The sequence below is a fragment of the Ovis aries genome, chromosome 7, assembly GCF_016772045.2.
Source record: "Ovis aries strain OAR_USU_Benz2616 breed Rambouillet chromosome 7, ARS-UI_Ramb_v3.0, whole genome shotgun sequence".
In the NCBI taxonomy this organism is placed as follows: domain Eukaryota; kingdom Metazoa; phylum Chordata; class Mammalia; order Artiodactyla; family Bovidae; genus Ovis; species Ovis aries.
The window spans coordinates 51,237,405-51,262,802 of record NC_056060.1 but is presented as its reverse complement, the minus strand read 5'-3'; the positions used below and the strand labels follow the sequence as shown (position 1 = coordinate 51,262,802).

The following is a 25,398-nucleotide window of genomic DNA, read 5'->3' as shown; positions in this document are numbered from 1 at the left end:
TGTTAGTCCAGTGGTTAAGACTCCAAGCTCCCGATGAAGGGGGGTTGGGGCCGATCCCTGGTCAGGGAACTAGATCCCACATACCACAACTAAGATGCAACACAGCCAAATAAATAAAGATTTTTTAAAAAAATAAGATACGGTGATGGAGTTTTTTATTTAATAGATTTTGAATTTGAATGTAAATCGGTAGGCCTAAATGAACTTGAAATAATATTGGCTTTCAGGCAAATAGGAAAACTGTTTGTTCTAATTTGTGCTATTACTTGTGAAGTCAACAATTATTTCTTGAGTAGTATTTATTCATTGAAATTACTAAACTTTGTTGGAAATTTTCAAGTACTCACTAAACTGCTGCAGAAGTAAATATTGAGCCAGCTACATCTTCCATAATATCTCTCTCTGTGGTCGTTTGCTCATAAAAATATTATTGGGCTTCCCGTGGCTCAGATGGTAAAGAATCTGCCTACAGTGCAGGAGACCTGGGTTCGATCCCTGGGTTGGGAAGACCCCTGGAGAGGGAATGGCTATCTACTCCAGTATTCTGGCCTGGAAAATTCCATAGACTGTATAGTCCATGGGGTTGCAAAGAGTCAGACACAACTGAGTGACTTTCACATGGGGCGCTAGTGGTAAAAAACCTGCCTGCCAATGCAAGAGACATAAAGAGGTGTGCGTTCAATTCCTGGGTCAGAAAGATCCCCTGGAGGAAGGCATGACAACCCATTCCAGTATTCTTGCCTGGAGAATTCCATGGGCAGAGAAGCCTGACGAGCTACAGTCCATAGGGTCACAAAGAATCAAATACACCTAAAGAGATGGCACACATTGGTAGGAAAAGAGTACATACAACTGGGGCAGGTTTCTAGAAACCTGTAGATTGAGAGATCCTGAAAATTTACTGTCATATCTCACAGCTTCCTTCAGTGATTCCTTGGTATTAACAAGATATCTAGTAAGATGAAAAATAAAACGAGCAGTGTTTCTAGCAGTGTAGGTAAAGCACCTTTCACAGTGCTTTGCATGTAATAGCTGGTCAGCAAATTGTGACAGCAACTCAAGACATTGAGAGTGAAGAAGAGAAAGTGGAAGAGTCCTACACTGCTGCATACTCTATGGAAGGTTCAGCAAAGCAGCTGGAGAGTTCATGAGCCCAAGCTGATCAGCAGTAAAGCCCTGTCTCCCAGGAAGGACTGTGCTTTGCTTTTCGCACCATGCTCTGTCACATATTTTGGAGCAAGTGGGCCTCAGTGCAAAAGCAGCCCTGAATTGTAGAGCACAGCAGGTGGAGCAGTTCCCGAAAAGACCTGACTTCAGGGAGTTGGTTACATCCCCCCAAACAGGAGTGTTCCACGAGTTGTGTTCTCTTGGCTGGCATAGCAATTGATTTTTTTAAATTATTTAAAACACACACACACACAAACAAATCCCCTCATTGGCCACACAGAACAATCTTGCAGGATGTTTTCATGCAACCTCTAATATTGTCCAACTTGTTTATTCTTAGAGATATGAAACTGAGGCCCAGAAAGACATGAAAAGAATAAATATTTTTCTAGAAGGCACTTCAAACAAGAGTAACATCATCATGTACTCTTTGTGAGAACTAAAAGCAATTGAGTGAAACCAGCATAACTGCATTGTTCTCATATCCAGAGCCAACCTTGGGAGTAGTTGGGCTTTGCTGCCAGTCATTTGGGAGATGATTTGTTGTTGGTCCCTCTTTTCATTAGGAATACATTTCACATCCAGTGCTGAATCAGTTGATTGATAGAAGCTGCTTGGAGGGCTCAAAAGAGAAAAAAAAATCATATATTTGGGATCTGCCAAGTGTCTGCATATATGATCAGAATATAAGAAGTGTGTCCTAAACCTCCACTGGAAAGTAGGGTAGTATAAAAGAATGTTAAGAATTTGGTGTCAAACAACCCTGCATTGTAGATCTTTCAATTCTTTGACTTTGGGCAAATTATTTTTCCTCATTAGTGAACTGGGGATTTAATAGTACCTCCCTCATTGGTCAGAACAATGAAAGCCATCCCTAGCTTTCATCTGGCTTATTCCAGTAGTCTTCTAAGTGGTCTTCCTGTTTCACAGTTGCTCCCTCATAGTGTATTCTCCACACAGCAGCCCCAGTGATGGATGTGGAGAATAAAGATGTGGGTCATCTTCAGTAGAGCAGTTCTGAAGTCGATTGGATATCCCAATAGAAAAAATTTGTTCCTTGGCCTTCTACCAGCATACACAAAAACCAAAGTCTGATTTAAGTGTGTGAAAGATTAAGCTTTTAAAGAAAGCATAGAGAAACAGATTTCTAACCGTGGAATAGCAGAGATTCTTAAATAGCGCACACACCAAAGAATGTTAATCATATAGGGAAAGATGGACAGGTTGGACTATGTTAAAATGAAGAATTTCTGTTTGTCAAAAGACACCATTATGATAGTGAATGGGCAAGCTACATAGCATATATAGATACAGTAAAATGTCTTGTATGAAATATGTATATTCCTACAAATCAGCAAGACAAACAATCTAATAGGAAAAAAGTGAGCAAAATTGTGAATGATCATTTTACAGTAAATACCTGAATGCCCAATAAACATGAACTCATTGTGATTCACCAGTAGTAACTTGACTGCTAAAAATGTCTATTTTTAGGTCTTCTGCATTAATAAACAAATTTGCAACAAAAGAGCTAATTGTTCCACACATCTCTTTACAAATAAGAAAAACTGGAATGTTGTATTATTTTCTGCACAGTTTTTATTTCACTGTTGGAAATTCTATTTTCTGAGTGTTATCCCGCAACAGCCCCCACTTTAGCTTTTTAGTGTTATTCTTAAACTGTGAATGATACAAAATAGAAAGCAATCATCATGGACCTTTTTTTCAATGACACTCTTTATGTTCAAAGTATTACTGCTTTGGGCAGGAGTTGGAGTAGGTAACCTCTGAAGTCTCACTGAAAAATTAATCTCTGATCCTGGGAAAGATCATGTGGTCTTATTTAGTATTCACGATTACTGAGAAATGATGTAGGTGTCCTTTAATTCACCTGCACTTCACGGAGTTTCCAAAATTGGAGTTTACTTTTACCCAGCTGAAAATCTGAACCCTTTTAAACCAGGGTTCCCAAAACTGGGTGTGGCGCATTCCACCAACATAAATGACCTGCCAAGAGGATTCCTGTCATTTCAGCTCTTTCTTCCACTCCTCTGGGAGTGGACATGCCTTCAATTTTTGAAGTGGAGTAAGCGTTAGAAATTTCTGGTCTTGTTCTTCCTACCTCTCTTTTCTGGGGCTTCCAAGTACTTAGCATAAATTCAGATAGGCTCAGGTAATGTGACGAATCAACGATGAAATTTTAAATACTTTTAAAGGAAATGAATCCTGCGTTTACATCTAGAAAAATCACTTGTATAAGTACAGAATAGGAAGGCTTGGTTTAACAGTGTTTCAGCTTTCTTTTTTTAAAAGTCTAATTTGTGCCCAGCAAGGTAGTATGACTGTTTTAAAAAGCCAGTGTATTCTGGACTGCAGTTACGGCATAATTAAATTCCAGTAGAGGTGTAGAGGAAGGCACATTTCCTTGTTTCTCTTTTGTTGTGTCTTTTTACCTTTCCTTGTCTCTTTGCCATTTTGTGTTTTCAGTCTGTACCTTTTTACTCCTTTTTTCCTTTTTCTCTTTTGCTAATTAGGGGGAAACAGCATTTAATTGCTTTTGAAAAAAAAATCAGTGACTGTCTGTACAATGAAAGATGGGGTCTTCTGTTTTATATTTGGTTCTCACCACACTAGAAACTCCCAAGATTAGCTAGATTTTCATTCTTCAGCCCTTCAGTAAAGAAAAAGTGTTCAACTCTGCCCTTAGAGTTTACTGAGGTGTTTGATTGACTTGTCTCAATCAGTGCATATCGCTTTTATCCTTGAGACTGATTGTTCTCACAGCCTACAGATAGCGTGATCTGGGTCTAAGTGAAAACCAATCTGACAACGCTTAAGCTTTATGTAGGGCAAAATACAGCTTATTTCCCAGACCCCTTTTGTTTGAAAGTCACTTGCCTAAAAGGCTATATTGGGCCACCTGCTCAGAAGACACTTCTTCTGTGCTCAGAAGATCCTTCTGTAAAATGGGTGGGTGGTTTCATCTCTACTTGCTGAATCACTTCAGCTGTGTCCAACTCTTTGTGACCCTATGGGCTGTAGCCCTCCAGGCTCCTCTGTCCATGAGATTTTCCTGGCAGGAATAATAGAGTGGGTTGCCATGCCCTCCTCCAGTTAGCTCCCACATTGCAGGCGGATTCTTTACCAGCTGAGCCACAATGGAAGCCCAATACTGGAGTGGGTAGCCTATCCCTTCTCCAGCGGATCTTCCCAACCCAGGAATCGAACCGGGGTCTCCTGCATTACAGGGGGATTCTTTACCAACTGAGCTATCAGGGAAGCCCTGAGTATTACCAGATGGTGTCTATTACTTCATTCAGGTTTGAATATGACTCTCCTTCCTTGTTCAGTAGGCCTATGGATTGTGTCAGCCCCAGACAATTCTCTGTCCATTCCTCTAGAACCACCCAGTGTGTTTCGGATCTGGATCACAAGACACCTGACCTTAATTTTGAAACTTGTTTTTCATCCAGTTAGGCTATAAGCTTTTCTGCTTGTTGATACCTATTAAGGGCACAGGCTGTCTCTCAGAGTGATTAACCCATAAATGTTTGATGGAATTAATCAAACTCAGATTCTTCTATCTAGTCAACTCCTGCATATTTGTGCTTGGGCTGGGGAGGAATAGAAAGGTAAACTTGCCTGTCAGTTCTCAGCCTCAGCTTGACTGCTGATTATGTCCTGTGCCAAAAGAATGTAGGTGAAACGATCTTTTGAAGAGTTCTTTATAAACTAATATTAACATTAGTTTGTGTTTCTGGAGTTCAGGCAAGCAGCGGAGAGTTTCAGCTCACTGTTAAAACATGTATGTTATTCCTAGGGAACAAGATGACTTAGAATCTTTTTTTTTTTTTAATCCAAGAAAATTTGTTACAGTAATGATTTCTTTCTAATAGTTTATATATCTTTCACAAACACCTGGGTAAAATTTCTTGAATCAGTAATTTGCTTTTTCTTGAACAGTAGTTATAAATCCTATCCAAATTATTCAAAATCTGTCATGTCTTGAACATTTCTGTTTGGGGTCAGAAAATACTGAGGCTGATTAATGTATAATATACCGTGCAAGTCTAAATAAAAAGCTTTTGCACACAAAATATTTATGAAATATGTGTTGGCCTCGATATACAAATATATATATAAATGTATATCTTCCAATAATATGTTTTTCTTCCACTAGTGTTGGGGTTCTTAAAATGAGTCCAGAGACTCTCAAAATGGAAACAAAATCCGTGAACTTGGACAGGAAAAGAATTGTTATTTTCCCAGTCTCCAAGTGAAATTTAGCATTTCCTTAAATGAGGAATTTCCTTGAATGAGGGTAGCAAAACAAACCTGATAGTATTTATGATTTTTGTCACCAAAAGGACAGATATTCTCATAGCATAATATAGTTGTTGCAGATATCTTAAATTGTCATTTGTGATTTGAAATTACCGTTGTTAATAGGCCTACTTCTAGATCATGTACTTAATGTGTTAATAAGGTATTACTGTGCAGCACATTTGTTTACTATTTTAATAACTTACTCGATTACTTTTAATAGTATATATCTTGCTTTGTACTTTTAAAAACATTATTCTGAAGAGTAGTTCTGGGTTCAAAATGGGGATCACATGTACACCCATGGCTGATTCATGTCAATGTATGGCAAAACCATTACAGTATTGTAAAGTAATTAGCCTCCAATTAAAATAAATAAATTTAAAAAATAATAGACTATGATAAAAAAAAGTGAGAAGAGTGGCATTATTTTTTTTAAAAAATGAAGAATAGTTATGCCAAAGAGGCCCGTGGTTCATACATACCTACACACAAATAAACCCCTCTACTAGAATATCTCAGTAAAATCTTGGTGATATTTTTAATAGGTATTTCAAAGGAAATGAGATATATGTTGTTACTAGTAGTTGTTAAATTGTATTCAGAAGTTTTTGTTCTTTATCAGACATCTAAGATAAGATAAAAAAAGACAAGATTCATTTTATTCATGAAGAGTGTTCTTGTGAAAAGTAATTTTGTAAGAATTAAAGATTATTGCCTTTTAAATCTCAGACATGATATGTGTTGTTATATTTCAGGAGTACCCAGATTTCTAAAGTCCCTAAGAATTAAATAGTTTTAACAAGTTAAAGGTGAGCTAAAAATGTATTTACATTTTGAACCTCATTTGAATAGGATAAGTGTCATTTTAAAAACAAGCTCCCAACTTCCTATTTAGAGGAGACTTTACTTTGAAATGTTATGGGCTAATATTAAATGACTTTCATTCTCTCTGGTTTGAATATCCTCTGTGAAAGAAAGAAGTTTAGAAATTTAAATAGGTACAGGAAGTAAATTTTAAAACTTGACATTATTTTTAAACAGTCTTTATCTAATGGGTAGCTTCCACACAGATATTAAGATTGCATTTGAAATCTGTACTTTATTTTTAAAAAAAGACCTAGTATCTCTCATTCTGTTTCCTTGTCCACCTCAACAATTTGAAAAAAAAAAAAAAAAATCCTTACTAGTACAGTTGAGTGAAAGTATAACAGCTGTTGTTTAAAGTCTTTACTGTTTGAAATAATGTATAAGGAAGAATTTGCAAGGTAAAAAGGACTTAGTGAATATTTCAACTAATAATAAGTTGATAGTGTATTGTCATGAATGACAAGTCATTGGAACAGTCTTTTTTTTTTTTTTTAAACTTTATGGTATTGGTTTTAAATGTTACTGTCTCCCAGTTCTGTCCTGCTAGGTATATGATATCATCTTGGTTGAACAGGGAAGGGTGTGTGTCAGACTTGAAAATATATGATCCTTTAAGAATTTCGTGAAGCAGGTTACAAGAGCTGAAATGTAGAATCCAAAACTGCAAAATATTATCTTGACTTGTATAAGTAGTCTTACTTGTAAAGGATATATTTAAAGAGTTACAGATGTTTTCATTTTTAATTTCATATATTTTGCCAATTAAAATTCTTTATATAGAGCATATTACTTGCTGGTGAGAATGAGGCAAATAAACCACACTAATTAACCTGTTTTCATAAATCACATAATTTTTATGTGTTGGCCTGTAATAGGTGCTTCATCAGTAGTAAACAGTGAGTGTGTCTTAAGACATATTCTAATGGGCTCACAAATTATATCCTTAATTATTAAAGTATTTTCTAGTAACTTGCTTTGTTATTACAAGAATTGTTTTGTGTATCTAAAGGTTCAGTAGATGCCAAGTTCAGAGTTCTAAGATTTCTGTATCGGTTGGCCAGTTGAGTATGTCAGTAGCATGCATACATCAGTGAAAATGATCAAATATGAATACATACATCTCTTAAGTTTTTTAAAAATTGTGTACCATATCAGTAAACAATTTTGAGCATGTCAACTACGTGTGGAGTTTTTTTTAATTAATAAACTATAGTTTTATATAATCATGAGCCAATATCTCATTGTGTAGTGTACAGTTATGGTGAAGTTCATATAGCCTCAGTAACTTTAAATATTTTGGGTAACTTGTCAGATTTAATTTTTTTTATACTTTGAAACAGAGAAAAAGAATCAGCTCTTCCATTATCATTGTTTATTTGTATTGCCATCTTTGATATTAACATCAAATTGTGATCCTTGCAGAAATCTTTTTAAGCAATGTGTCTATTTGTGAGAGACCATTTGGTTTAAAACTATACGTTAATTGAAAATTCACTTTACTAAACCTACTAAGCTCCTGTGTATTAAAAAGCAAATTAGCACTGCTGTCAGTTGTCAGCACTTTGGGACATCTGCTCTCCCTCTAGAGCTGGCCTATACCATTCCTGACACTTGGCCATCAGCTTTGGAACTGCAGATATAATCCCAACAGGAATTCTTATTCTTTTCTGCGAAGGGTATACATCTGCATGAAAACTTCAGAGAAAGGTATAATGCATAGTTGAATGTGTTCATCCTTTAATCCAGCAGTTCCACTTATTTGTGTCTATCCTGAGAAACTCTTCTGTATGTATACAATATGTACAAGGATATTTATTTAAGCACTCTTCATGATAACAACAGAAAAAATAGAAACTATTTTTCTGTTTTTCAGTAGGAAAATAGATCAACTGTGCTTTTTATTTGTATATTGGGACATTTTATAGCAGCAAAAATTAATGAACTAGATGTCTTATCTTTAATGTATATCTCAGGTTATGTACCATGTAATCCCATCTGTTTAAATGTATTAAACACAGATGGTAATGTGTATTGTTTGAGTACATAAATAAATGCTAATAGATTCAAAATATACATGGGAATAATATACCAATTTTGTGGTAGTGGTTACCTTTGAGTCTGGGGGTAAGATGTGCACTATAGTGATAATGTTTTAATTTTGGAGAGTGGGGGAAGATGTTGAATCTGAAGCAAGTATGGGAAAACGTTATGCTCACTTGTAGGTATGTGGATCACAGTGTTGGCTGTATAGATACCCATTCTTTTGAATTTTTTTTTTCGTTTTGTCACATGACTGAAACGGCAGTAAGCTATTCATATTTTGTTTATTGGGTTTTATATTCTTGTTTATCATTTGTCCTCATAAATGTTCTAGAAGTTGAATTGATTGTGTATCAGTCATCGAAGATTTTTATATAAAAAGTTTCTTTCTTTGTTTTACAGGAAAAACGTCAGAGAGAGGCTCATTTTCCTTGTACAGCAGAGATACTGGATTACCAGGCTGTCAAGTAAGTTAATAAATACAAAATCAGTGAGATAATTTCTTAACATATAAATAGACATTAACAGAGGAAGTAGAAATTTATCCAGTTTATTTCACTCTTTTTATGCATTTAATTTGTGACTAAATGTAGTGGGGTTTTAGTAGTTAAACATTTTCTTTCTGCTCCTCTGTTTGAAATGGTTTCCATTCCATGGTTCACCAAACTGTATTTCTCTATCATCAAAAGAATTTCATAACTCACCTCCATTTTAACTGGAGGCAAAGTACCAGTTACCTTCCTACCATCTAACAAAATGCTGATTTCTGAAAATGATGTCTGTTTATTTCCTCATAAAAAGAACAGTGTTGCTGGTAAACTACAAGAAGAACATGAAATTGCTCTGTGAGGCTTGACTATCTTGTGTTAAACTTACTAATGTTAAACTTAACTAATTTTCATCATAATCTGTTACTAAACTCGGGTCCAACTGTTTGCTACTTGAAAATCAATACCTGAGGAGCAGGTGTTGGTAGAAAGGAAAGTTGCTTTTGATCAGAAAGGTGACAGTCTGGGGAGAAGACAGACTTGAATCTCCCTGCCAAAACCAATTCCGAAGATGCTCAACCATGACGGTTTATAAAGGGGGAAGAAGGGGTCGGTTAATTTCAGTTAATCATTGAGATGAGGAATCAGAGTCATTGCCATTCTCCACTGCATGTAGTCTTGTTGACTTCTTGTGATCTTTCTTTAGAGGCAGTCTTTTTTTTTTTTTTTTTTTTTGGTCGCAGGACATCATGTGAGATATTAATTCCCTGACCAGAGGTCGAACACCTGCCCCCTGCAATGGGAGCATGGAATCTTAACCACTGTACTCCTAGGGAAGTCCCTTAGATGTTATCCTGTTCACAAGTTTGTTCATAGAGTTTGTCCATGAGATTACTAAAGGAGAAGCTAGGGAGGAGGTCTGATGGTCATCTGTTACTTATTCTTCATTTCGTCATCGCAGGTGAGGCAAGGTATTTTATGATCCAAAGATGTGAAAACTGCTTGGGCCAAAGATAAGCAGAGCATGACAGGTGCCTGGTTTAAGGGTAGTTATAATATAGCTCTGCTAGTTATAACATAGCTTTGCTAAAGTGACAAGACACAAAGGATTTCCTGCTGAGGACAAATTCTTGGAAAGACCTCCTTGCAAATCTGCAGTGAAACCATTTTTAGAGTTTCCTCCAGTCTCTTTGACTTGGAAATGTTCTTTCAACTCTTTATATTCCTTAACATGTTGCATTTCTACTAATGGCCATTTCCTCTGCATTTTTTCCCCACATCTTTACACTGAGAATCCTGAATACACAGTTTGCCTGCAGATTCCCATCAGAATCAAGCCAGAAAGCATACAAAGGAAAGGCAGAATACATTTAAGTGTGTTCTGCTGTCTGCATGCCTTTCATAAGACCCACCTTAACTTTAGACATGGGCACTTAACTGTCACAGTGACAATGAAAAGTAAAGTGAAAGTGTTAAGTCGTTCAGTTTGTGTCCAGCTATTTGAGACCCATGGTTTGTAGCCCGCCAGGCTCTGTCCATGTAATTCTCCAGGCAAGAATACTGGAGTGGTTTGCCATTCCCTTCTCCAGGAGATCTTCCTGATACTACTTCATTTAGTAACTATCCCATAATTGTGCCATTCAGAATCAGAATACCTAGGTTCAAATCTCATCTCTGAGTTACTGACCTGTGGTTCTAAGACAAGTCATTTAACCTTAAATACAATCTCTGCATTGCCTTCTTCATTTGGAAAACAGAATTAACATTTTTTCCCCTATGTATGTAAGTCTCAGAAGGCTAAACTGCATGCATTTGAAAATGAAAATATTTTGCAAAATGAATGTACCTTTTAAAATGTTTTCAATTCATATAACCCACCAAAAATAGCTATTCTGAGTCCTTAATATTATTTTTAAGAGACCAAGAAGATTGAGAACCATTTGTCTAATGTTAACACTACTTGTAAACTTGAGAATAAAAACTATTGTAAACGCTTTGAAACTACAACTATTAAATTATTGTTAATGCTTATATTAATGAGTTTTCACTTACTTTTTTTAATACTCCCTTACCAAAGGTATCACTGTTTAGTTAGAATCAATGGTTAGCTCCATTTATGTAATTCTCCAGTTTTGCAAAAATGAATCTTAACTTTTTACCAATGATTAATGTGTTATATCAGATTTAATTCTCATATCAAAACAATTACTTAAACCTAGATGCGTAGCATTCTAATAACAATTGTTATCATTTACTGAGCACTAACTGGGCCAGGCATTGAATTACACATTTAATGCCCCTCTGTTTTTTTCTGTAGTTCCCCAACCAGGGATTGAACCCAGGCCAGCTTGGCAGTGAAAGCCTAATCACTAGGCGACCAGAGAACTCCCTTGTTTAATTCTTTTAACAGCATCCATTTTGCAGGTTAGAATTGAGTGCTCTCCATAGGTATTTTGTAATTTCCTCAGAGCCATACATTTAGCAAGTGGTAGGCCTTCTAAACTCATGCTTGATACTGTAGAATTCCTTACTTCCCTCTCATTTTAATTTGTTTGGTGAAGGAGGGGCCTGAGAACTTGTATTTTTAATACATGCATCAGGTGATTTTAATTCCCATGAACTGTGGATTATGCTTTGAGAACCCCAGTTCCTTTGTATACCCCAAATGTAAGCATATATGGAGTATTAAGAAAGGAACTACAAGATCATTGTTTAATAATTATCCTATGTTGGAGAGATCAGGCTGGCCCATGGAAAAGAGAATGAGGTTATGGGAATATATATAATATAAAATAATGATATTGCTGAATCAGGAAGTTTTATAGATATTCAAGTCAGGAAAATATTTGCTTTTGAAGAATTCACAGAAGCAATGCCAGAGCCCCAAAAGGAGCCCAAAATTGAGCACAGAGTAGAAAAGATAATACTGCAACAAGAGTAAATAACATCAGTGAAGTCTGGAGGTCTCTAAGTAAAAGGTTTCCTTACTGTGAATGGAACAATGGCTTTGCTATTTATTACTGTTACTTAGCTCTGACTATGCTACAGTTGCTGGGAGAAATTACCGTGGATCACACCAGCTGATTTGAGGCCTAAGTAGTAAATTCAGAAAATTCAAGAGTTTAAAAAAGTGTATCACTCCCATTCAAAAAAAAAAAAAAAAACCCTGTATTTCAAACAGTACTTACTATAATGGGTAAAAGAAAAAAAATACATGAAAACAATTGGCTGCCATTTTGTGTTACCTGTTCACAAGCAACATAATAATCTTAATCACACAATGAATAGAGGAAAATATAAATAGTGGCTACAAAATATGACACAAATATATCTTAAACACCACTTTGAAGCCATTTTTCCTCAACAAAATCCCCAAGGAACATTAACTTTGCTATTAATGTACATAAAATGCTGCTGACATACTAAAAAATTCAGGCTAATTTAATAGTGCCTGATGGGCCTTACTTCATGTAAAGATGATGTAATAATATGTTGCTAAATGAGTCTGCTCATATTACCTTCACGGCAATTGCATAACTGATGAGCCATTAAAAGGAAACTGGTGTTGCAGTATTACTGGAAACATTGATAGATCATTCTGCAATTGAATTTTTTTTTTAATTTAACACAGAGCATAGAAGCCAACATCTTTATTAACAGTAGGTAATAGGGGCAACAAATTGGGAGATTGGTATTGAGATATACACACTACTGTATATAGATAACTAATAAGGACCTATAGCATAGGGGACTCTACTGAGTACTATATAATGACCTATATGGGAAAAGAATATAAAAAAGAGTAGATATATGTTTATGTATAACTGATTCACTTTGCTGTATACCTGAAACTAACCCAAGATTGTAAATCCAACTATATTCCAATAAAAATCAATTATAAAAATTAACTGTCAATTGATATAATATTTTAATAACTGCCACCATGAAATGAAAAATTCCTTTTATGATTATGACTGTTTGTCATTGATTCCTCTTAAACAAGTATTAATTTAAAGTGCTTAGCCTAGAAGAGGCAGTGTCTTGTATTTTTCCCCAAGAGATTTTATTTTCATCAGAGTTATTTACCGTTGAAAAAATAGCAATTAACTTTCAAATCTCAGTAAACAGTTATTTAGAAATTTACCCATACTGTTTGTTTCTTTACCATTTTCTTTTTCCATTATAGTCAATCTCATTATATACCACATTTGATTATAATAAAATGATGAGTCAGTACATAAAGAAATAATGATAAACTGTGTATACATCTAATAACAGAGCTTCAAAATGAAGGAAACAAAAATTGGTATAATTAAAGAGAGAGATTAATTATCATAGTTGAAGATTTTAATACCTCTGTCTCAGAAATTGACAGAATAATTGACAGAAACTTAGTAAAGACATAGAACTAAATGAACCACTGTCAACTACTTTGACCTAATTGATACTTATAAAATTCTGTTCCCAACAACTGACGAATATAAATTCCTTTTAAGGGTAGATGTTACAATTGACAGGATTGAACCGTATGCTGATCTTTAAATCAATGTCAATAAATTGAAAAAGTTTAAAATCATACAAACTATTTTTTCTGACCACAGAAGAATTAAATTAGAAGTCAGTAAGATACCTAGAAAAATGCCAAATATTTGGAATGAAACGGGCTGTTTCATTTAGACATGGACATGTCTAAATAACCCATAATTTTGAAAAGAAATCAGAAGGGAATTTAGAAAGTATTCCTAAGTAAATTATAATGAAATAAGATAACAAAATTTGTTAATGCAATTAAAGCACTGCCTTGAAGAAAATGTATAGCTCTGAATATTTGTATTCAAGAAGGTTACAGTGCATGACCTAAAGTTCTGCCCTTTGAAGTTAGAAAAAGAAGGGAGAAAGCAGTACAAATAAGAGCAGTAATCAGTGTAATATTACACAAATAATAGAAAAAGCTAATGAAGCCAAAATTTAGTTATTTGAAAAGATCCATGAAATGAATATCTCCTAGCTAGACTAATTAAAGGGGGACGGGGAAGTGGGGAAAGAACAGCCAGTTACCAGTATCTGAAGTGGCAGAGAGATTATCACTGTAGGTCTTATATACATTAAGAGAATAATAAGGAAGTGTTGGGAATAAGTTAATGAATTTGAAACCTAGGTGAAATAGTTACTTACTGAAAGGGAACAAGATGAAGCAAGAGTTTGAATAGCTCTGCAACAGAGGATGAGATGGCTGTATGGCATTACCGACTCGATGGACATGAATTTGAATGGACTCCAGGAGTTGGTGATGGACAGGGAGGCCTGGTGTGCTGCAGTTCATGGGGTTGCAAAGAGTCAGACACAACTGAGCAACTGAACTGAACTGAACTGAACTGAATATCTATTAATGCAAGTGAATTCATCTCAGTTTTTTTACAGAAAAAATTTGAGGGTCATATAGTTTCATTGGTGAATTCTTTCAGATGCTTAGGAGGGGAATTAATGCCAATCATACACAAACTGTTTTAGAAAATAGATGACAAGGGAACACTTTCCACCTCATTTTATAAGATGAACAGCACCCTGGTACTCAAAATGCACATGGTGTATGTACCAGTGGTGAAAAAGTAGCTTAATTGTGGAAAATCAACATTGAAAATCAGTCATTGTAGTTCAGCACATTAACAGAACTAAGGAGAAAAATATTTTGAAAGATTTTTAAAAAGTATTCAACAAAATCAAATATTCATAATAAAACCTCTCAGGAAACTAAGCACAGATAGGTGCTTCCTCAGTTTGATAAAAAGACTCGCAGGGAAGATCTCTAGCTATTAAGTGTAACAGCATGCTTAAAGGTGAAAGACTAAACATTTTCTTCCTGTTAGGAACAAGGTAAGAATTTATATTCTTACTACCTGGATTGTGTATTCTAGTCAGTGTAATAAGAAAAGGGATAAAAGTTGGAAAGGAATAAATTCAGCTGAATTGGCAGATGATATGTCTGTGTACATAAGAAGTCATAAAGAATCATCAAGAAAACTTCTAGAACTGATATGTACTTTTAGCTAGGTCACAGCTTACATAGCCAATCTAAAAAATGATTAGATTTCTATATGCTAACAGTGAACAGTTAGAAAATGAAACTATCAAAGCAGTATTGTTTAAAATGGGACCTAATCAAACTTATAAGCTTTTGTACATCAAAGGAACCTATAAGAAAAAATGAAAAGACAACCTATGGGATGGGAGAAAAATATTTGCAAATGATCTGACACACAAGGGCTTAATCTCCAAAATATACAAACAAGTCAGTGACAGAAAAACAAACAACCCAACTGAAAAATGAGCAGAAAACCATAATACACATTCCTCCAGGGAAGACTTACAGATGCCCACTAGGCACATGAAAAGATGCTCAACGTCACTAATTATTAGAGGAATGCAAATGAGAGCTTCAGTGAAGTACCACCTCACACTGGTCAGAATGAAAGATACATGCACCTCTGTATTCATAGCAGCAAGTGCCTCCTATTTATGGAATACTGCTTAAGTATAAAAAAGAATGAAATAATGCCATTTGCAGCAACATGGATGCACCTAAAGATTATCATACTAAGTGAAGTAAGTCAGAAAGAGAAAGACAAATACCATATGATATCACTTATATGGAGAATCTAAAATATGACACAAATGCACCTATCTATGAAACAGGAAAAGACTCACCAGAGAATAGTGTGATTGCCAGGGGGAGGAGAGGGGGAGAAAGATGGACTGGAAATTTAGGGTTGGTAGATGCAAACTGTTACATTTAGAATAGATAAACAGCAGGGTCCTAATATATAGCTCAGGGAACTATATCCAATATCCTGTGATAAGCTATAAAGGAAAAGAATATTTAAAAAAGAATCTATATGTGTGTAACTGAGTCACTGTGTTACACAGCAGAGATTGGCATAACACTGTAAATCAAATATACTTCAGTTTAAAAAACAGTATTTAGTTATATCAAAAAGTATAAAATACTGAGGGATAAATTTAACAGATTATAAGGCTTCAGCAATAAAAACTATAAAATATTGCTGATAGAAATCAAAGAAGATCTAAATAAGTATACCATGTTTATGAATTGGAAGATAATATCATTTAGATTTTAGTTCCAGTGGGCTATAGATTTAATGCATTCCCAGTCAGACTCCCAGTAGGCTCTTATAAATATTGACAAGATTATTTAAAAGTTGGTTCGAAAAAGTATAGGATTAAGAAGAGCCAGAATAGTTTTTGAAAAGAAGAAAAGAGGAAGGACCTTACCTGGCTTTAAGACTTCCTGTGAAGTGAAAGTCGCTCCATCGTGTCCGACTCTTTGCGACCCCATGGACTATATAGTCCATGGAATTCTCCAGGCCAGAATACTGGAGTGGGTAGCCTATCCCTTCTCCAGGGGATCTTCTCGACCCAGGGATCGAACCCCAGTCTCCCACATTGCAGGCGGATTCTTTACCAGCTGAGCCACAAGGGAGCCCAAGACTTCCTGTAAAGCAATAGTAATCAAGATAGTGTAGTTTTCACATAAAGACTGACAAATAGATCACGGAACAGAATATAGAGTCCAAAAAGAGACCCATACCTGTATGGAAAATGATGTTTGATAAGAGCATTCTAGCAATTCAGTAAGAAAAGAAGCATCTCTTTTTAATATATTGTGCTGGAACACTATATATCAATATTGAGGGGGGAAGCCCTTCAATTCTTATTTCATTTGCTTTTGTTGTTTTAGTTGTTAAATTATGTCCAATTCTTGCAACACCATGGACTGTAGTTTGCCAGGTTCCCCTGACCATGAGATTTCCTAGGCAAGAATACTGGAGTGGACTGGCCATTTCCTTCTCCAGGGGATCTTCGCAACCCAGGGATTGAACCCACATCTCCTGCATTGCAGGAGGTTTCTTTACCACTGAACCACCAAGGAAGCCATACCTTATTTCATAGATGTAAATTTGAGATAGACTTAAATATGAGCTAAAATAATAAAGCTGCAAGGGAAAAATATAGATTAATATATCACTTCAAGACAAAATTTTTTTCAGAAGATACAGAAAGTATAGAACATGAAAGAAAATTGATGAATTGAACTTAATTAAAATTTAAAACTTGTGTTATTTCCAGAACACCATCAAGAAAAGGAAAAGAAAAGCCACAGAATGAGAGAAAGTATTAGCAACAAGAACTTAAGTGTAGACTATATAATTATCCCTCATAACTCAGTAATAAGAAAGAAGCAATCTAATTTTCAGAGTAGACACTTACAAAGGATATACAAATGAGCAATCAGCACATTAAAAAATGCGCCATATTACTAGCTTTCAGGCACATGAAAATTAAAACCACAGTGACATGATAGTACACAACTACCAGAATAGCTGAAGTTTATTTTTTTAATTTTTTTATTGAAATATAATTGACTTAAAATGTTATGCCAGTCTCTGATAACAAAGTGACTCAGTTATAGACATATTTGCATTCTTTTTATATTGTTTTCCATTTTGGTTTGTTACAGGATATTGAATATAGTTCCCTTTGCTATACATTAGGACCTTGTACAGAATAACTAAAAAAATTTAAAGCTAAGTTTAAATTGCTAATTGGACTATAAAATGCTATGACTTTAAAAAAACTATTTGACAGTTTCTTAAAGTTAAATATGCAACTACCCCATGACTCAACAGTTTTGTTCCCAGGCGTTTTTCCAGAAAAAGTTGTTCATCAAAAGCTTTCATCAAAAATGTTCATAGCAGTGGCTTCCCTGATAATGGCTAAGATTCCATATTTCCACTGCAGGAGGTGCAGGTTTGATCCTTGGTAAGAGAAGCTCTGCATGCTACAAGATGCAGCTAAAAAAAAAAAATATTCATGGCAGCTTATTCATTATAACCTAAAAAACTGGAAACATCACAGATGTTGATCAACAGGAGAGTAGATAAATGACCTGTATTATGTGCATACATTGAGTGCTATTCAACAAAAAAAATGGAATGATCTAATGATTTCATAGACTTCCCCAATGACTCAGCAGGTAAAGAATCCACCTGCAGTTGAGGAGACACAGGAGGTATGGGTTTGATCCCTGGGTCAGGAAGATCCCCTGGAGGAGGAAATGGCAGCCCACTCCAGTGTTCTTGCCTGGAAAATCCCATGGCCAGAGCAGTCTGGTGGGCTACAGTCCCCAAAGAATTGGACACAACTGAGCAACTCACAACAACAATGATTTCATAATGTTACGCTGAGTGAAAGAGACCAAATCTTAAAAATACGCTGTCTCTCCATTTATATGAACAACAATAATAGGCAAACTCCTGTGTTGATTAAAAAAAAAAAAAAATCAAATCAGTGGTTGCCACTGGAAATTCTCCTGTGATGGTAACATTTCTGAGGTGATAGAAATATCTTGTGTCTTAATATGCATTCATCAGAATTGATTGAGTGACACTTAAGATCTGAACATTTTATTCATTGTGAGAAACAGCTTAGTTTTTGGTTAAAAAAAAAAAAAAACTAGTTATTTACAGTACCAGCTAAGAAACTTCATTTAAATACTTTAGGAGTAAATGTTAAAAGATATACAAGACCACTGAAAACTGCCAAATTATTAAACACTGCTTGGAGAAATTTTTAAAGACCTCAGCAAATGCAGAAATGTACCATGTTCATGAATAGGAAGACAATATTCTTAAAGTGTTAATTCTTAGATTGATGTGTAGATTGCATATAATCCCAGTTAAAGCATCTGTTTCTGCTTTATTGACTGTGCCAAAGCCTTTGACTGTGTGATCACCACAAACTGGAAGATTCTTTAAGAAATAGGAATACCAGACCACCTGACCTGCCTCTTGAGAAATCTGTATGCAGGTCAGGAAGCAACAGCCAGAACTGGACATGGAACAACAGACTGGTTCCACATACGGAAAGGAGTACATCAAGGCTGTATATTGTCACCCTGTTTAAGAAACGCCAGACTGGATGAAACACAAGCTGGAATCAAGATTGCAGGGAGAAATAACAGTAACCTCAGATATGCAGATGACACCACCCTTATGGCAGAAAGTGAAGAAGAACTAAAGAGCCTCTTGATGAAGGTGAAAGAGGAGAGTGAAAAAGTTGGCTTAAAGCTGAGATTCAGAAAACTAAGATCATGGCATCTGGTCCCATCACTTCATGGCAAATAGATGTGGAAACAGTGGCTGGCTTTTTTTTTGAGGGGCCCTAAAATCACTACAGATGGTGACTGCAGCCGTGAAATTAAAAGACACTTACTCCTTGGAAGGGAAGTTATGACCAACCTAGACAACATATTCAAAAGCAGAGACATTACTTTGCCAACAAAGGTCCGTCTAATCAAAGCTATGGTTTTTCCAGTAGTCATGTATGGATGTGAGAGTTGGACTATAAAGAAAGCTGAGTGCCGAAGAATTGATGCTTTTGAACCGTGGTGTTGGAGAAGACTCTTGGGAGTCCCTTGAACTGCAAGGAGAGCCAACCAGTCTGTCCTAAAAGAAATTAGTCCTGAATATTCATTGGAAGGACTGATGTTGGAACTGAGACTCCAATACTTTGGCCACCTGATGCGAAGCACTGAAGAGACCCTGATGCTGGGAAAGATTGAAGGCAGGAGTAGAAAGAGATGATAGAGGATGAGATGGTTGGATGGCATCACCTACTTGATGGACATGAGTATGAGTAAACTCCAGGAGTTGGTGATGAACAGGGAGGCCTGGCATGCTGCAGTCCATGAGGTCGCAAAGAGTCAGACAAGACAGAGCAACTGGACTGAACTGAAAACCCCACCAAGATTTTTTGTGTTTGCATAGGTATTTACAAGCTAATTTTTAAATTGTTTGGAAATACAAATGACCTAGAGTACCCAAAGCAATGTGGAGAAGTAAAGAAAGAAGGTGGAGAATTTATGCTGCTGGACTCTATTTAACATAAGACTTAGCACAAAGCTGTCATAATTAAATAGCACCATACTGCTGTGACTGAGAAATGTGACACTGGAGCAGAGTAAAGCCCAGCAGTGCACCCACACTTAACGCAGTTCATTTGATTTTTACCAGTGTTTGCCAAAGTATTCCAATGGGAAAAGGGAATATTTTTTAAAAAGGATGCACTAACAAATGGATATTCCTATGGGTAATTACGAATGTTAGTCTTTTTCCTACACTAAAAGCAGAAGTTTTACAAGGTGGACCTAGACCTATGTAAAAGCTAAAATTACAAAGCTTTAAGAGAAAAATAGAAGAGAATCTCTCTTCAATTAGGGAGTAAGCAAAACTTTATTCCATAGAATACACAGAAAACTACAAAAGAAAGAAAATGATAAACATCATCAAAATTAAAGACTTCTGCTTTTTAAAAAGCATAGGTTTGAAAAAAGAAGACTGTACATCTAACAAAGGATGGGTATCCAGGATGTTAAAAGGACTCCTACAACTCTATAAGGCTTTCCAAGGCTTCTACAGTTTTTCTTTTTATGACAGGGTTAACTACAGTCAAACAAATTTCCAGTCCCTTCTAGAGCAGTAATTCTATGGTAATTTCAAGAATAGGATCATTTTAGTTAGTGACATGACTACAAGCTGTTATATAAAAGATACCTGTGTTGTAGCTACTTCTTTCTTTTTTCTTTTTTCCTTCCTCCCCTCACTTCCCCAATAACTTTTTTTTTTAAGGACAGGTTTCCTTTGCCCATGACAACTGACAGTTTTGGAGACTGAACAGTTACTTGATGAAATGATTTCTGACAGCATAGTTATAGAAAATCACTAAAGAATGAGACGAATGGAGTAATTATCTAGCCTAAGATAGCCATAAGTATATTTTTTAAAGTCTTAATTCTATAGGGGAGGAAAGTTCCTTTCAATCCTCTTAAAGGTTCCTGATTGGATCTGAAAAGCAAACTGACAAAGATTAACAGGAGAAGAGCATACAAATTTATTTAATATAAGTTTTGCATAAATGGGAGCCTTCATAAGGGATGAAAACTAAAAGAAACAGACCTGTGTACTTTCTTTTCATGCTAGGTTTGATGAAGCATAGGCAATTACGGATTAATATGATATATATTAAGGAGTATGAGGTAATTGTAAACTGGGGGAAACTTAGTAAAGCCTGTTTGTTAGGATCCTTCTTGACATCCCTATATTTTGGACATAAGGATGCTTCTTTTCTCTGGTTGTAGGGAGTACACATCTCACATGAGGAGAGACTGTTTAAGGATGGAGGGCATCAGAATGACCTTCCTGCTTCAGTTTCCCAGACTCCTAAGCTTAAAATACTCAGTATGTCACATAGTACCATATTTTGGGGTGTTGGATCCTGAACTCTGGCTTCCCTCGTGGCCGATTGGTAAAGAACCCACCTGCAATGTAGGAGACCCAGTTTCGATCCCTGGGTCAGGAAGATCCCCTGAAGAAGGAAATGGCAACCCACTCCGGTATTCTTGCCTGGGAAATCCTGTGGACAGAGGAGCCTGGAGGGCTATAGTTCATGGGGTCACGAAAGAGTCAGACATGACTCAGTGACTAAATAACAATGACAATCCTGAACTCCTTCTTTTATTCTTAAAATTAGGTTTTTAAGTTGTTGAGATGGAATTTTTAATGCATTTTAAATTATTTCAGTGTCCTTAAATTGTTTAATCTCTAGATATAGTTTGTTATTGTTTAATCTCTAGATATAGTTTGGTTTGGGGTAGTTCTTTTATAGATTTCTATGAATTTAAAATAAATTCCGTAAGTATTTAGATGATTTGCTTTATTTCAAATGTGCTTTTAATCAAATAATGGGAGTTTTCACTGATTTAATAGGACCTGTTATACCGATCTATGTCCCACAGTGGTAATGTGTTCATTGTATTTTAACATTTTATTGACCAGTTTTTTTTTCAATGTGTGTTTATCTTTTTTTTTTTTTTTGTAAAAATATTCTCATTCTCTAAGGACTATTGTGTCCTTAGAAATTATAGATTTCCAATTCACAAAAATTTATTACCACTTCTGTTTTATGCAGACCAAATTCACTTACAATTTAAATACTTCATCTTTTTTTTCTCACACTTCTTTCTTACTTGGTTAAAAAATGTCAAAAAAAAAAAGACAACTTCACACATTACAAAACTTGCTTAAAAGATACAGAATCTTATCAATAACTATTTGCTTATTTATTCATGTGAAGGGAACTGGGCCAGGCAACAGAATAAAAGAATTGGTATTAATCTTTAGGAAGCTTGCAAACTAATTGAGAAGACCAACTGTATACACACAAAATTAACTAGAAGATCCATATTAAATCTCAAGTAGCATAGATATAAGTTAGAACTCAGAAGAGAAAGAAAGGAATGTGATATTGCTACAGAGAAGATTTTGCAAAGAAAGTATAAACTCTTAAGATCTTGGATGGATAAAATTTGACAGGGTTAACAGGAAGACATCTTGGGCAAAGAGAAAATATGACTTACAAAATAGAGACAGTAATATTCTACACATTGTATTGTTTTCCTTGATTTTCTCCCAGGAAAACTATCCACTTTGTGAAGGCAGACAGTGGCTTCTTGTTTATTACTTCCAGGTCCTCTCTCTGTGCCTGATAAACAAGAAGCTCTCAATGAATACCTTTTGAACAGATGTATTTGGAATGAAAAAAGAAGAGAATGTGTTTTCTCAGAACAGTAGCATTTTAGCATGGCTTGAATGGAATGTTTATTTAGGGAAAAGGTGTAAGATGTTTAAACTAAAAGGATGATGCTTGAATACCTAAACAAAGATTAAGGTTTTGGGATTGGACACATGGCATGATTTAAAAAATACAGATGTTTCTTAGAAAAGTTAAGCTGTGGGTTTACGATTTACAAGAGGATTTATAAAATGACAACAAGGAAACTATTTGAATTACTCTAGGCTACATATCAAGAACAGTGGGATAGGTAGTTTAGATAGATCTTAGTTACATAACTGGAGAAGGCAATGGCACCCCACTCCAGTACTCTTGCCTGGAAAATCCCATGGACGGAGGAGCCTGGTGGGCTGCAGTCCATGGAGTCTCGAAGAGTTGGACAGGACTGAGCAACTTCACTTTCACTTTTCACTTTCATGCACTGGAGAAGGAAATGGCAACCCACTCCAGTGATCTTGCCTGGAGAATCCCAGGGACGGGGGAGCCTGGTGAGCTGCCGTCTCTGGGGTCGCACAGAGTCGGACGTGACTGAAGCGACTCAGCAGCGGCAGCGGCAGCTGCATAACAGCACATTGCAGGTGTTAAGAGATAGAGATAATTTTTTTTTAATAAAATCATGACTTTTTTGTAGATATAAAAATCAACAGGTATACAGATTTTATCTCATCAGTGAAGAAATCTGTAAGGTATTAGAACCAGTTCAAAGGAGAATCCAAAAACAGACACATTCATTGATAAAATTATGGAAATTAATATTCAAATAGAGGAAAAACTTTTTTTCCTTTGGAGGAGGGTGGTAGAGCTATTGAGGGTGGAGAAATGTTTTTCATCTCTTTACTGGACAGAATTTTTTTCAGATATACATATAAGAATTATTTTTCATTGCTACAAGTTATCTACAATTTAGAGAGTTATAAAATAGCTCCCATAAAATGAGAATCAGATAACCTAGAAAGGTATGCTCTAGACCAGGGGTCTGCAAACTACAGCTTCCAGCCAAATATCTCTACCACTTTGGTTTTTTGTGAATGATTTTATCAGAACATACCATGTTTATTCATCTGTGCATTGGCTATGGTTTCTTTTTGGCTTCTAAACTGGAGTTGAGTAATTAGAACAGAGACAGTATGGCCCACAAAAGTTAAATGTTTTCTATCCAGTCCATATTCCATCACAGGTATATATTTCTGACAATGAAGCAAATCAGGGTTTTCATAAAGAGCCAATCTTATGGAGCCAAACATATAGAGCCAAGCCTACTGTTTTCCCTAGAGGATTAATTAAAGCTAGTTGTTTCAAAGAGCATTTTGGATGTTTTTTAACATAACAACAAACCTAATTATAGGGACCTTAGCTTTAGGCTAAATTACTAGAACATATTTAGAACAAGGAAGTTGATATTGTATACATTCTGAGCAAATTATTTCGAAATAAGCATAAGTAAACACTATTCAGAGAAGAATTTGCAAATATTAAAGTAACTTGCAACTCTAGCATATAGAGAATGATTGAAGGACAGAAGGCTATTTAGTTTTAAGAGAGGACACCAGTAATTTGAAAAGCATCTTCGGATATTTTAGCATAATTTGGCTTGTTCTGTAACTTTTAAGGTTAAAACTTTGGACAAAGTAATTCTGATTTTAACTTAGTATGAGAAGGAATGTTCTCCTAGAATGAAATGAAATGAAATTTGCTCAATCCTGTCTGACTCTTTGCAAACCCATGGACTTTAGCCCATCAGGCTCCTCTGTCTATGGAATTCTCCAGGCAAGAATGCTGGGGTGGGTAGCCATTCCCTTCTCCAGGGGTCTTCCTGAGCCAGGGATTGAACCTGGGTCTCCTGCCTTGCAGGCAGATTCTTGACCATCTGAGCTACCAAAGAACCCAGTCATAGAGGATGGAATATTCAACCTTGGTAAATAATGACTTCCCTGTCAGTGGCTGTATTTAAGCAGAAGCTAGACGTTTGCTTTACTGAAAATTTTAAGCTAGAGGGATTAGAGCATCTGTTGTTTGATTGAAATAAAAGACTTTAAAATTTTCTTCTAATTTCATGAGCTCTCTAGTGACAAGTGAAAAGCTTTCCAAGTGGCATTGATGATCCCTCTGAGGTTGGAGACCAGAAATTACTACCAACATTCATCTATGTGATTTTATTTCAATACGTGTTCGAATTTCCCTACCAGTATTGATTCAGGAATGCTATCATTTTGTCAGTAGACTGACTTAATGCATGTAAAGTGGTAAAGAATGGGAATTTTATTAATAGATTCTCCACTAGGACTGGTTTGTTTTTTGGTCCAAATCAGAGCTTTCTCTTTTTATCAGACTAACAATTACTGAGTTTCTAAACTTGTTTTTCCTTTTCTGAGGCCATATGTTGAGTTCTCCTAACCAGTTTTTCTGAGGTTTTTCTGAACTCCTAACTCATTTGGGGGAGTATCCCTTTGGACCATAACAGAGATTTGGCTTCTGCTAGTGCCTTTGAGGGCAGCATTTCTTTTGGAAATATCAGCAAGGTGATTTCCCTCAGCTTCCAGCAAATCCAGTTTAGAATGCCCCATAATCTTAATGAAACTAAAGTGGCAGGTAAAACCATTGCATTCAATAATCCCTAAACCTAGGGGACATTTTAAATGTTATTTCTGCTGAAAGTAAGAAAGCCATGTTGCTTCTGCATTTGAAAATCATGAGGTACTCTGAACACATATCTGCTATCATTACAAATATTGGCAACTCTGTCCTTGGCTAAAGTACAAGGCCAGGTAAGAGCATGTAACTCTGTCTGTTGGGCCTAAACAAA

General features: G+C 35.7%; 1 protein-coding gene across 16 annotated transcripts in view; it reads left to right on the top strand.

The window, feature by feature from the left end:
• Nucleotides 1-25,398, top strand: part of TCF12 (transcription factor 12) — a 386,564-nt gene that overhangs the window by 261,847 nt on the left and 99,319 nt on the right. For all 16 annotated transcript variants that reach the window (XR_009601208.1, XM_042252404.2, XM_027971798.3 and 13 more), the window contains one exon: nucleotides 8,803-8,867. Coding sequence is in view for 14 of the 16 variants with exons in the window: in XM_042252404.2 (XP_042108338.1) it covers nucleotides 8,803-8,867 (65 nt within the window). In the remaining 2 variants the exon portion in view is untranslated. The remainder of the gene's footprint in view (nucleotides 1-8,802; nucleotides 8,868-25,398) is intronic.